This window comes from Salminus brasiliensis, chromosome 17 (genome assembly GCF_030463535.1).
Source record: "Salminus brasiliensis chromosome 17, fSalBra1.hap2, whole genome shotgun sequence".
NCBI classification, from domain to species: Eukaryota; Metazoa; Chordata; class Actinopteri; order Characiformes; family Bryconidae; genus Salminus; species Salminus brasiliensis.
The window spans coordinates 24,631,569-24,643,809 of NC_132894.1; the positions used below are offsets into that span (position 1 = coordinate 24,631,569).

The 12,241-nt window shown below is 39.0% G+C and overlaps 3 protein-coding genes across 7 annotated transcripts in view; 2 read left to right on the forward strand and 1 right to left on the reverse strand.

Moving 5' to 3' along the window:
- Nucleotides 1–2,075, forward strand: part of herc1 (HECT and RLD domain containing E3 ubiquitin protein ligase family member 1) — a 50,256-nt gene extending 48,181 nt beyond the window's left edge. For all 5 annotated transcript variants that reach the window (XM_072660635.1, XM_072660638.1, XM_072660637.1 and 2 more), the window contains exons 76-78: nucleotides 88–240; nucleotides 349–654; nucleotides 1,423–2,075. In XM_072660635.1, coding sequence (XP_072516736.1) covers nucleotides 88–240; nucleotides 349–654; nucleotides 1,423–1,608 — 645 coding nt within the window. In that variant the 3' untranslated portion in view covers nucleotides 1,609–2,075. The remainder of the gene's footprint in view (nucleotides 1–87; nucleotides 241–348; nucleotides 655–1,422) is intronic.
- Nucleotides 2,076–3,697: 1,622 nt separating this feature from the next.
- On the forward strand, nucleotides 3,698–7,073 carry dnaaf1 (dynein axonemal assembly factor 1). The gene is made up of 10 exons (XM_072660468.1): nucleotides 3,698–3,806; nucleotides 4,021–4,129; nucleotides 4,267–4,358; nucleotides 4,472–4,693; nucleotides 4,787–4,953; nucleotides 5,032–5,153; nucleotides 5,524–5,690; nucleotides 5,783–6,336; nucleotides 6,433–6,486; nucleotides 6,610–7,073. Exons 1-10 carry the CDS (start codon nucleotides 3,746–3,748, stop codon nucleotides 6,868–6,870), a joined length of 1,809 nt encoding a protein of 602 aa, XP_072516569.1. The 5' UTR covers nucleotides 3,698–3,745; the 3' UTR covers nucleotides 6,871–7,073.
- Nucleotides 7,074–8,060: 987 nt separating this feature from the next.
- Nucleotides 8,061–12,004, reverse strand: nrn1lb (neuritin 1-like b). Its single transcript, XM_072660764.1, has 3 exons — nucleotides 11,961–12,004; nucleotides 9,738–9,879; nucleotides 8,061–8,389 (listed from the first exon to the last, which is right to left on the reverse strand). The coding sequence occupies exons 1-3, from the start codon at nucleotides 11,992–11,994 to the stop codon at nucleotides 8,098–8,100; spliced, it is 468 nt and encodes a 155-aa protein (XP_072516865.1). The 5' UTR covers nucleotides 11,995–12,004; the 3' UTR covers nucleotides 8,061–8,097.
- Between the last annotated feature and the right edge of the window lie 237 nt (nucleotides 12,005–12,241).

The window sequence follows — 12,241 nt, forward strand, 5'->3', positions numbered from 1 at the left end:
AAGGCTACTTTTTAGTTACATAACCACAAGACAAGACAATCATTTAATTTGCCTGTGTTTAATGTAATTCTTTGGTTTCTGTTGTAGATGATCCCTCTAGACTCGTTTGTGGGCCAGAGCGCTGATGGGAAAATGGTGCCCATAATTCCAGGAGGAAACAGCATTCCACTGACTTTCTCTAACAGGAAGGAGTATGTGGAGCGTGCCATAGAGTACCGTCTTCATGAAATTGACCGCCAGGTGTGTGCTTGTGTACATAATCCCAAGTGGGCTTGATTTTGTTTTCACACAGCTTTTATACATTTATATACTGCAACTCTAAGATAAGCAACTGTGCTATTGTGTTAGGTGGCGGCAGTGCGTGAGGGCATGTCTTGGATCGTGCCAGTTCCTCTCCTCTCTTTGCTGACAGCACGGCAGCTGGAGCAGATGGTATGTGGCCTCCCTGAAATCAGTGTGGAGGTCCTGAAGAAGGTGGTGCGCTACCGGGAGGTGGAGGAGCAGCAGCAGCTGGTGCAGTGGTTCTGGCAAACGCTGGAGGAGTTCTCAAACGAGGAGCGCGTGCTCTTCATGCGCTTCGTCTCGGGCCGCTCACGTCTCCCTGCCAACACCGCCGACATCTCACAGCGCTTCCAGATCATGAAGGTGGACCGGGTAAGGCCAAAATCTCTTCAGGGCTTTACACTCAGCAAGCGACAATCATACTTTGTCCATTTGTGTTCAGTGAGAGGCGGTCAGACAGGCAAAATGAAGTGGACGGAACAACCGACGGCCTGTCTGCTCATGTATTACTTGGAACTCCAGAGTTCCATTGCCATCTGCCAATGAAACCTTTTTTCCTCCTGCAATTTTTCCTCTCACATGTTGTAATTTCCAGTCAGTTCCCACCTGCAAGATAGGGATTTCATATGGCACAATGCTAACCAGTGCAGGGAAAATGAAGGCATACATGTTTCCTTTTCAGGCTGCTGCTAATGCATATTCTTTAGATAGCTGAATGTGCTTGGGGAAAAAAAATTTACAGACACCTGTGCTTGCTAGCATCATGGTAAATGATTGGGAAAGGGAGGGTAGTCCTGCACACACCTCGAGAAATTCGAGACCAAGTATGCTGTCTGACTCCCAGCCATGGATGTCCGTGTCATCATCAGAGATGGAATCTGCAATCTCCTGATAATAGGTCTCACATGTAAATGTTTGAAGAAATCTCCAAGTTTTTTTCTGTTGGAAAAGAAAAGGAGTGTTTTATCATTAAGTTGGTGCTTCTCTGCTTAAGATATTTATTTTTATTCCCTTGTTTTTCACAATTTCTGTTATTGTGTTTAGTATTGTGACACTGTTTTTGCAGGACAAGTGCAAGCTGTCTTAGGGTTGCATGGTTGCCAAACAAGCAATAAAATGCTTTTCTCTTTCTTTCCACAGCCATACGACAGTCTTCCCACCTCTCAGACCTGTTTCTTCCAACTCCGCCTACCGCCCTATTCCAGCCAATCGCTGATGGCGGAGAGGCTGCGCTATGCTATAAATAACTGTCGTTCTATTGACATGGACAACTACATGTTATCTCGCAATGTGGACAATGCTGAGGGCTCAGACACAGACTACTGAACCCCCATGCACAAATGCAGACATACAGAGTATCCTGTATGAACCCTGTTGAAGACTTGGTGCAGGCTGTTGTCACTTTTAAACATTTAATGTTATTGTACTCATTTAAACTCATTCGACTGTGGTTTTTATTTGCACTTGTTTTCTTAGCAGTTTAAGCAATCAAGTGGAGCTAGGGTGGCCAGCGTATCAATTAAGATATGTTCAGTTTTGTACACTTCATTCTTTAATCTCCTCTTTGTTTAATTATTGGCTCCATCCCTTTTTTTAGGCATGAACATATGTTTATTTAATTTGGGGAAAAAATGTATAAAACGATCTATTGAAAAAAGGAAACAATATTGTACATTGTGTATAATGCTTCATTAGGAAATAGTTTTACATAAGTGTCCATATTTATTTTGTTTTAATTTTTGAATTGCCTACGCCCAGTTTCATAACAGAGACAAATAAATGCTTCAATATTAGACTGTCCTGTCTTACTTTTTTCATGTGTGGTTTAACTTGGAAATGTAAGGGCAAAAGCATAACCATTTAATGCATTACATGAGTAGGCGGAAGAGCTTCTCCAGCACAAGGGGACCCAACACACAAGGGAACACTCAACTGCAGAAACTTAACAGTAAAGTAGTTTTAGTTTTCAGTTAAGTTTATTTGTTTAAGTTTTATCTAATTAAATATCAGACTAGAGGACTTGGTTTAACAGGCATTAACTTTTAGACCAGTGGAAATGCAGGTATAATTGTATGCCCTGAAAGAGTAGTTCAAGCTAGTCAAACTATATTATTTTATAATTACTACTAATTTATTTGATACTTATTGAACTGCCCAGTTTTTTATACACTTACAGTATAATTAAAAATGCAGTTAAAAAGCAGCTCTATCAGAAATGACAGTAGTACAACCCTGCAGAAACAAAGTGACTGCAGTTTTTCATTCTTTAATAAATTGATACCACAAGAACCACATTCAGGGCCATTCCTATAAAGGTTACAGAACATCATAACCAGAGTGGCTTAAGAAGTTAAAACATCCCCAATAATTTATATCACAGCCATACAGTCCACCAATAAATAAGACTTAAGGTTTTCCCTGGGAAATTGGGGTCTCTCCACCCTGCCATTCCAAGCTGGTAGTGTGTGACCATCAGTCATGAATCCCTTCCCCCAGATAATATGAGTCACTGTTTTGACAGGAGTCAGCCCATCTTTGCAGTGGGGGGGAAAACCATGAACCGTATGGCTGTGCCAAACACATATGCCTCTTCCCTTAAGTGCCATTTTCAGGGACACACACTTAAGCTCAGTCTGGTCTGGTGGCACAATGTTCAATTTAACTGTCAATAAGTAACCAATGAATCTAACAGAAGTACAGTGCCACTGGAAGGTATGTGAACCGTGTTTTTTGTATTTGTGCATTAATGTAACCCGAATCCACATGCTGATTTTTACATTAACTTATTAAGGGAGATGTCCCAACATTAAATGTCAGAATAAATGTTATGAAGCATGGCAGTGGCTTGGTGATACTCTGGACCTGCACTGCTTCATCTGGCACTGGAAACCTGCAGCGTGTGCAGATCTCAGGTTCGCTGCCAGAAGCTGGTGTCTGGCTATACATCCTGTGAGCAACATGTCATAACAGAAAATGGGTTGTAGTGGGGGTTGAATCATTTAGAGGGCAACTGTAAGCATAAAACGGTAATATTTTTGCATAAGGTTTAGTTAATTTCTTTATCTGGTTTAAATCTTGTTTTGACCGTTGACTCCTATTTACAGATTCTTATCTACAGTCTTTACAGTTTGACAAAAGGCGGCTTACCTGCAGTAGAGACTCATGGATACGAGTTCTGCTCACTAAATAACGTCGCCTTTTTTACAGACGATTGTCCTAATAATGTGTCATTTTCCTTTGCAATGAGTCTTAATGTTGAGAAATTATTAGATAAGTTTTTTTTTAAACCCAACTCTGCAAGAAAGAAGGGTAAGCACGAAACCGAGCAATGTAGGTAGATTTTTTGGGGGATATGGGGGTGTGGCTACTCGTCTCTATGGAAACAGTACACACTTTAATGCACTATAAGCAACAACGTTCGTTAGAATACAGAGGTGTGTCTCAGCTCGCCAAACTACAAAATATGCGAACAAAACTGAGTGACTCGACATTGAGCGCTGGAGACGGAGCTCATGCTGACTCAGGTAAAAGAAAAAAACAGTGTTGCTAGCTAGCTATATGTCTCCCTTTTAAGATATCGGAGCTAGCTAGCGCTAGCAAGTTCCATAGTGCTAACCGTTTGCTAAGACAACGTGAAACTCAATAGCTAGCTAGCTTTCTATCATTTAATAGTAGCTATTAGTTACCAAAAAGAATACTTTGATTGTGTTCACTGTAAGTGTCTGGTGTCTTATCCAGCGCAACAGTATGAAGTTGAAAACGATGTTTCCGAAAACGGTAACGTTACCGGAGCTGAAAGTTTGAAACAGGCAGCATCGGACAGCAGGATAAACACTTCGTTTCCCAGGTGATGTTCGGCTCAGAGACAAGGCTTATGTGTTTGTGTAGATATATTCTAGTGTCATTTCTAGTTTCACTTTCCTTAATCTAATTTTACGCACAATGAACACCAATTAGCTATATATTTTTCTTGATTTATTTTAGAATTACTAAGATGTTTCTAAGGGACCACTGCAAAAAAAACAAACTCTATCTGACGCCATCGCTGAATGACACACTCTACCTTCACTACAAAGGTTTGAACCTTTGCATGTAGGCTGCAGTATGTTGCATGACTGGGAAATATTAGTTCTGTAGATATTTTAGTACATAAAGTTGTTCATAATTGTTTATTGTATCTGTATTATAGGTTTCTCTGTTATAGAAGGCTTAGAGGAGTATACAGGTTTGCGCTGTCTTTGGCTTGAGTGCAACGGGATCGAGAGAATTGAGAACCTGCAGAATCAGACAGAGCTTCGCTGCTTGTTCCTCCACCAGAACCTCATTCACATGCTGGAGAACCTTGAACCACTCACCAAGCTTAGCACTCTCAATGTTTCAAACAACTACATAAGGGTCATCCAGAACATATGTGAGATTCCACATCTGCCATGCATACAAATATCTGTCAGATAAAATTCACCTTCATGTGGAACCTTGAAATACTCTTTCCTTCTTATTTCAGCCTGTCTGAGTCAGCTGTCGACACTCCAAATATCCCATAATGCATTGGAGAGTGTAAATGATGTGAAGGACCTTTGTCACTGTCCATCTATCAGTGTTCTGGACCTGTCACACAACCATCTCTGTGACCCTGAAATTATTACCATTTTGGAGCGGATGCCTGATTTGGTACAACACACTGCATTATAATTTTAATTGAAATGGAAAACTGATTTAAACAAAAATGATTGTATTTATTTATTTCAGAGGGTACTGAACCTTATGGGTAATGAAGTCATTAAGAAAATTCCAAACTACAGGAAGTCACTGATCATTCGCCTAAAGCAACTAACATATCTGGATGACCGTCCAGTGTTTCCAAGGGAAAGGTGAGCATGTCAGTTGTGTAATGTTAGTTGTATTGTATGTGGAACTTGTGGTGTTGTGAAGTGAAACATTAAGGTTATGGTAACAGATTCAGTCTTACAGCTGGTTGTCCATATACCATTTAGCAGTGTAGCAATAAATTCAATAGATTAATGAATTACATTCACACGTTGTCACTTGATCACAATAATGTAATCAAAACATGTTTTTACCTTTATTCTGTTAAAAGCATAATTAACTGCTTTGTCATTTTCTTTGTCTAGTTGTGCCATGTGATGATGGGCTTATTCAAGGGATCAGTTTGCAGCCTAAGATATATTATACATATGTTGTATTTACTTTATGTACATCCTAATATGTATATCCCTACAGGGCATGTGCAGAGGCATGGGCAGTTGGTGGTTTGGAAGGAGAGCGGAAAGAAAGGGAATTTTGGCAGACTAGAGAAAGAAGGAAGATTCAGGAGAGTCTGGATGCTATGGCGGTTATTAAAGAAAATGCAATCAAACGAAGACAAGCTCAAGAACAGCAAGAGAAAGGCAAGCGAGAACTTTTTTTTCCTCACTCTTTTTTACTTTGTATTTTTTACATTCTGAAAATGGGTCCATGTTTTATAACTATGATTTTCCAGGAATCCTTGAGTCTCAATGTCTTGCTGTGGACGTGCACAACAAGCCTCATGAAGAGAGTGGTCAGTCTGCATTAAATGTAGAGCCAAGTGACCAATTAAAATCAGACCAGGCACTGGATGAGTTGTCAGTATCAGAGATGGAAGACATGCATTATTCAGCACAGGATAACAGAGAGGTAGACCAAACTGACCTATTAGCAGAAGAACAAGATAACAAATCAGTGCTAGAGATGGAACCAATTCTACAGTCAGCAGTACGTGTAAACAAGGTACTCCAGTCTGTGTCAAGAATTGAGCAGAATCTCCAGTCAACACCAGATGCAAGCAAAATTCAGCAACCAGTATCTGAGATAGAGAAGGTTCACCAATCAGGACCACCTCGTAAGTTAACATCGGAGAAGAAACAGAAGAAGAAACATGATGCACCTTCATGGTCAGGATCAAAGTCTGAAAATCCACTAAAGTATGGAACAGGGGGTCCTGTCACTGAACTGGTCTCAGACGATGAACTAGAGACCATAGTGCTATCTGATGTTCCATCACTGACTGTCAATGTGAGCTCACCCCTTCCACCTAAACATTCACTTCTAGATTACTTTCTTAAGAGTTATGAGTTTTCTGCATTAATATAATAACATAATTCTCCATAGGATCTACCCGATCTTGAAGATGTGGATACAAACTACACACAAACAGTTAATCAGGTACAGTAAATGATCAAATAGCCATAGTCAAAAAGATCAGTTTTAGCAAAACACAAAGTTTAGCACAAGTCATTTCTGTGCAGAGTGGACAATTCAGTAAATAACAAACATTGTTTTTTTCAGGCTGTCTTCCGTCCCAAAATTGAGGTAATCTCTGCCACTGACAGTGAGGAGGAGCCAGAGGCGACTTTGTATGACAAAATTCAGTCTTCTGACCAGCTCTTTGGTGTCTCTTCTAAGAGCATGTCAATCAGAGATCAGAGTTTTCTTTTCACCTGTGAGTCAGAAACAGGAGAGAATTCTGATGCAGGGAATGCTCCACCCGTTGCAGAAGAAAAAAGCTCATTGAGGAGACTCTATGGGAGCCTCAGCAATAATATGTAAAAGCCATATGATGTTTTTTTAATAGGAATAAAATGTTAGTAGCAACAGATATAAGGAATTGGTTGAATTGGTTCAATACAATTCAGACAGTTATATGGCAAACAAATGTAGATTATATTGTGCTTTATTCCGTATTGCACAACTAACTAAAATAAAAAGGCTTAATAGCTTTTCTTGACGTTTTTATTAATGGACACACTGCCTCTCCTGTACACACTGAACAGATTTGTTCCTGTCTACACATAATTTGTGCCATCTCAGTTCAGTGTTCTCTGTCATTATATTACCAAGACGCCACTTCAAAAACAGTATTAGGTATTTTGGGTTTTATTCAAAATACTAAAAGCTGCTTAGTAAAGATTGTTAAATACAAACCAAAGACCTGAAATAACTACGCCAATTTATTCACGAGTAAAAACAACAATCAAAAACCATTAGGAGGCAGAGCCCAAGAGAGCACAATCTTTTTGTAATGCTGGCCGGCACAGGCATCTGTTGACTAAGTGGCTGTTTGTAAAATCGATTTGACTTGCCTGCAATGTTATTGCATGTGCACATTGCGACGACAACGCTGAAATGATATCAAACTTTCATCTTTCATACTTTAGCTTCAGGGAGTCTATACAGGTGCCCAACAGAGACTGTAGCCTATTGGTTCTTATGAACTTTTTGTCATCTCCACCCCATTTATCATTGGCTAATTTCTGGACAGACATCATTATCATTGCCAGATATCAGACATGGTAGCAGATGTTGGTGCTGGTACAAGTGAATCTATAACAATAGTGTTGTTTTTACAAAGAATTGCTGCTTGGCTGACAGTGTGTCACCGAAAAATTATGGGCCAGAAGCATTTATGCAGTCAGAAGTTAACCCCTGATTGGGCAATACAAATTCCACTGCATCAGATGGTCTACATTCTTCAGCTGGAGAAATGGGGTGTATTCTATGTTTCCAAATAACCTGTGTTTCTTATGAAGTGGCTGGTAAAATATAACTTTGTGTATTCCTCCTCTAGTCTATCATCATGCCCAAGTCAACAAAAAACACTGATGAGCTAAAAAATGTTAAAAGCTTGGTTCAAACTAGATAATGTATACAGGGCAGATAGACTGCGTTCAGTTAGTTTGTTTGTCCTTGTTATTCTACGATATACATCATATACAACACTTTGCTGTTTGTCACTAACACATGGGGCTTATATGTCTAAGCAGATGTAAGAAGCTACTATCGAAACAGAATAAAAGCTATGCACGCTAGAAGCAACTGCACAGAGCGGGTGTGGCCACTGCTTGCAGCCAGTCCTTTTAAAGATTCCTGGTTGGTCTGATCAGTACTTGGCAGGGTCTGGGACATTTTCAGGGTAGCTGTCTGGGTGCGGCTGGCACACATTTCATAAAGGTTTCCAGAGAACTGTGTCCGACGAGACTCTGCCCTTAAGGACTCCCATACCTCTGCTGCATCACCACGGCAGCCTGAGAGCACGCCACTCACACACTCCTGGAAGGCATCCCAATATCTGCCAAAATAAAACACAAGAGAGTGAGTGATTAAAAATGTGTCATTTTTAGACATTACTAACAACAAACAAGATTTGACATTGCATGTTAACACAGTTTCACAGTATTCAAACCCCTTGAAAGTCATGAACATTTCCTGGATTATATATCAAGAAATCAAGAAATTCCATTCCCACATTGAAGTATGATTTTAGCATTGTTATGGTGTTTTGGGGGCTTTCATCAATAGAAACTGATGAACAATAAAAACAATGGATGGATTAAAACACAGGGTAAATACTACAGATAACCTGCTCCAGTCTGATGTGTAAACAAAGCTTTGGGAGAACCTTTCAGCAGGACAGTGATCTTAAATACAACACCAAAGCAACCATGAAGTAGTTGTATGTAAGTATAAAATACAAATATATAAATGTATACATTAGGAAATATATTTTCTTAATATAAATTAACTAATTAGTTATGTTGTGCCATTTCTATTTGCATTTTTATTTCCTTTTTTTATGAAAACAAATGATTTAAGTAATGTATGTGCATATTTACAAATAAGCAATAATCATGCAATAAACTTTGTATGGAAATTCTATTATTATGCCTAACTAGACAAATATCAAACATGTTTATAACTTACTTACTTTGCTTATAAATACAATACTGTGAAAATATCTGAGGTCACGCTTCAATTGTTTCATTTCTAGTTAAAATGCCAAATGCATGTTGTTAATTTTTCAGAATATACTTCTGGAGAGGTCATTAATTTATCTACAATGTATCATTTATTTATCTACTAATCCACTTCTTTCTGGTCTGCAGCCTACCAGAATCTTTGGGTGCAAGGCTGGAATACCCTTTGAATCACATTTATTTGCTGGAGTGTTGGGGCACTTAAGTATAGTCGTTTTACTAACCATATGTGTCTTTTGGGAAAAAAACAATGCAGACATGGGGAGAACTCACCACTCCTCACAGTCAGTAACCAGAGTGAGGACTGATCCCACAACCACAGGCACTCAAAACTGTGCAGCACAGACACTACCTGCTGCACCACCATGCTACCCACTAGTAAATTTATTTGCATCAGGAAGGGGAAAGAAGTGGTCATCCTACAACCTAGACCTTAACATCATTAAATGTCTTTGGGGTTACTTAGCCTGTGAGAAGCAGAAATTGCTTTTGAAAAATAGAGAAAAAAAGAAAAAACTCTAATACTAAACTGGAGTACTGGAGGTGTGGACAAATCTCCCTGAAGTGTTAAAAATGTGGTCTCTGACTTTTATACAGACATAAAAACTACACTGATGTGAGCATGTGTGCGTGTATGTGCATATGTGTGTGTGTGCGCCTCACTTGCAAATGGAGTTGATGTCTTGAACGTTGTCAGACTGGCTGCTCACACTGTCTCCCAAAGTAACTAGACAATCTGCGAAACCCCTGTACACAGAACTACACAGAGGAGTAACTGCTGCACCCAGTGCAGAGCCACAGACACCTGACATTGAGACAGAGGGAGAAGGAGACACATTAGGGATGTTTACTGACATGAAATAAAGATACATGCCAGGGATATTACTGACAAGGTGATAAAATGGAATTTTAGGAAAGCAAATTACAGTTTCATGATTTATTGTAAATGACAGCTATATACATTTGATTCTCTGTGGTTTATTGGGATATGCATGACGGCCAATCAAACAAAACATTTCTGCCCAACATTTAAAAAATAAAGTTGGATAGCAATCAGCAATTTATTGCTTTTTTATGCTTACTAAAGTGGGTTCTAAAAAATATATGAAGTATATTACATGACTACATGACTATGACTACATGTCTGAGTGGGGCTGTGGGGAGAAATACACGTCAGCAGAATTAATCCAGGGATTACAGCCATAGGCCAAACCTCACCTAATCCCACTGCACACAAGCTTGTAAACACAAATCTCTCCATTTGTCTGATTCTAACTTCCCTGCCCTCCCACCCAAAACACTTACATTCCCTCCCAGTATATACAATTGTAGTCAGAAGATTGCATACTCTCATTTTGAATGTTCAGTTGTGCTGAAAGTATCTTTTGATTTGCCAAGACCTCTTAACTTCCTGTTAGTGATCATAATTGACTGCAGCTGGTATCTTTTCTGTGCCTATGTCAAAAGGTTTGTTGATATCCATTAATGAATTGACCAACACACAGTATAATGGGAAAGTCAGAAGGATGGTCATAGATTTACACAGATCAGGTATGTCTTTTGGGGCCATTTCTGAACAACTTCAGATTCCAAGATCATCTGTTCAGAAAAATACAAGTACATAAATTAAAGTTACTGGAAGGGGTAGCCACTTTTCCATGGTCTGGAAGAGGACTTAAACGGTCATCCTCAGCTAAGAGGAAATCTGTTCAGGTGGTTGAACAGTATCACTGTCTACAATCAACCAAGTTTTACATTGCCATTGGACTGAGCGACTGCCATCCAAGACAGAAACTCTTGCTCCCTGGTCAACAACTCAATAAAAAGTGGCAGCTAAACACATGAACAAAGAAAAATCCTTCTGGAGGAAAGTTGTATGAATAGATGATCAGAGTTGTACCAGAGGTATATTTAAAGGAGTAAAAAACCTCCAGAACATTGTATCAACTGTTTAGGTGGTAACATAATGCTCTAGGACTGTTGACAGTGAAACCAGTCAATTTCCAAGTGGATGAAATAATGAAGAAGGGTGATAACTTCAAGATTCTTCAGAATAATCCCAGACTATCAGTTAGACAGCTGACAATCTGGACCCAGTTCAAATAGAGTGTCTGGTACAAGATTCAACTTGCTACAGGACATTTCACAAAATATGTATATTGTTGAGTCTGTATGTATAATTCTGACCCTAAGTTGATTTCAGAAAACTAGTTACTGTTTCTAGTTAAGCTCGTTCAGTTAAAAAAATATTGAAAGTACAATTTTAAAATAACATGTCCACAATGAGTGTATGTAAACTTCCAAGTAACAGCTGGATGCTGTATACTTCCAATTTCAAAACATACACAAAAAAATGCATAAAACTTCTGTCTTTTATGCTTGCCAGGAAAGCCCTGTATCCACAAGTCAAACCGACAATTGGCATCATGCAGTTAGATGTATTTACAGCAGATTAAAGAGACATTTACAGTGAGACTTAATGTTCAGTGTTTGGCAATTCACCAAATGTTAGACACAGTTCATCCAGAATAAAATGTATTAGACATAAAATAGTCAAAATAAAAGTCAAATTTTTTGTCTATTTCTTTTCTTTTTTTCTGTCAAATAACACAGTAAATAATAGTAAAGTTTCCCCAGGCTGTGTTTTATGGATTACGTTCTTCTGACAATATATAGGCAGTATATTTCTATTGACAGTGGCAATTTCATGACATTGCAACTATTACAACTACATACCACTGCAGTTATATTGTATCACTGCAGAACTATTTTGACACATGCAGACAAACCTGAAGAAGTGTGGCTCTGCATGTGCACACACACACACACACACACACACACACACACACACACACGTGATTAGAGGTCTAATAAAGTTTTACTCACTGAAGCAGAGTAAGATGTACAAAAGCTGATGCATTCCGTTGTAAAGCCTGAATCTGTCTGTCCCCAAAAAGGACATACAAACTCCACACACAGCAAAAACTGAATGACTTGTTAATAATGATCCTGATACTCAAGCTCAAGTACTCAAAGCCTTCTAGACATATCTCAGCGATTCCTACATCCCAGAAAATGCAGCAGTTGAGACAACCATGCCAGTAAAATAGATCAGGGAGGACTGTGGCAGCATCAGATTATAAAAAAAAAAAACTGTGGGATTAAAG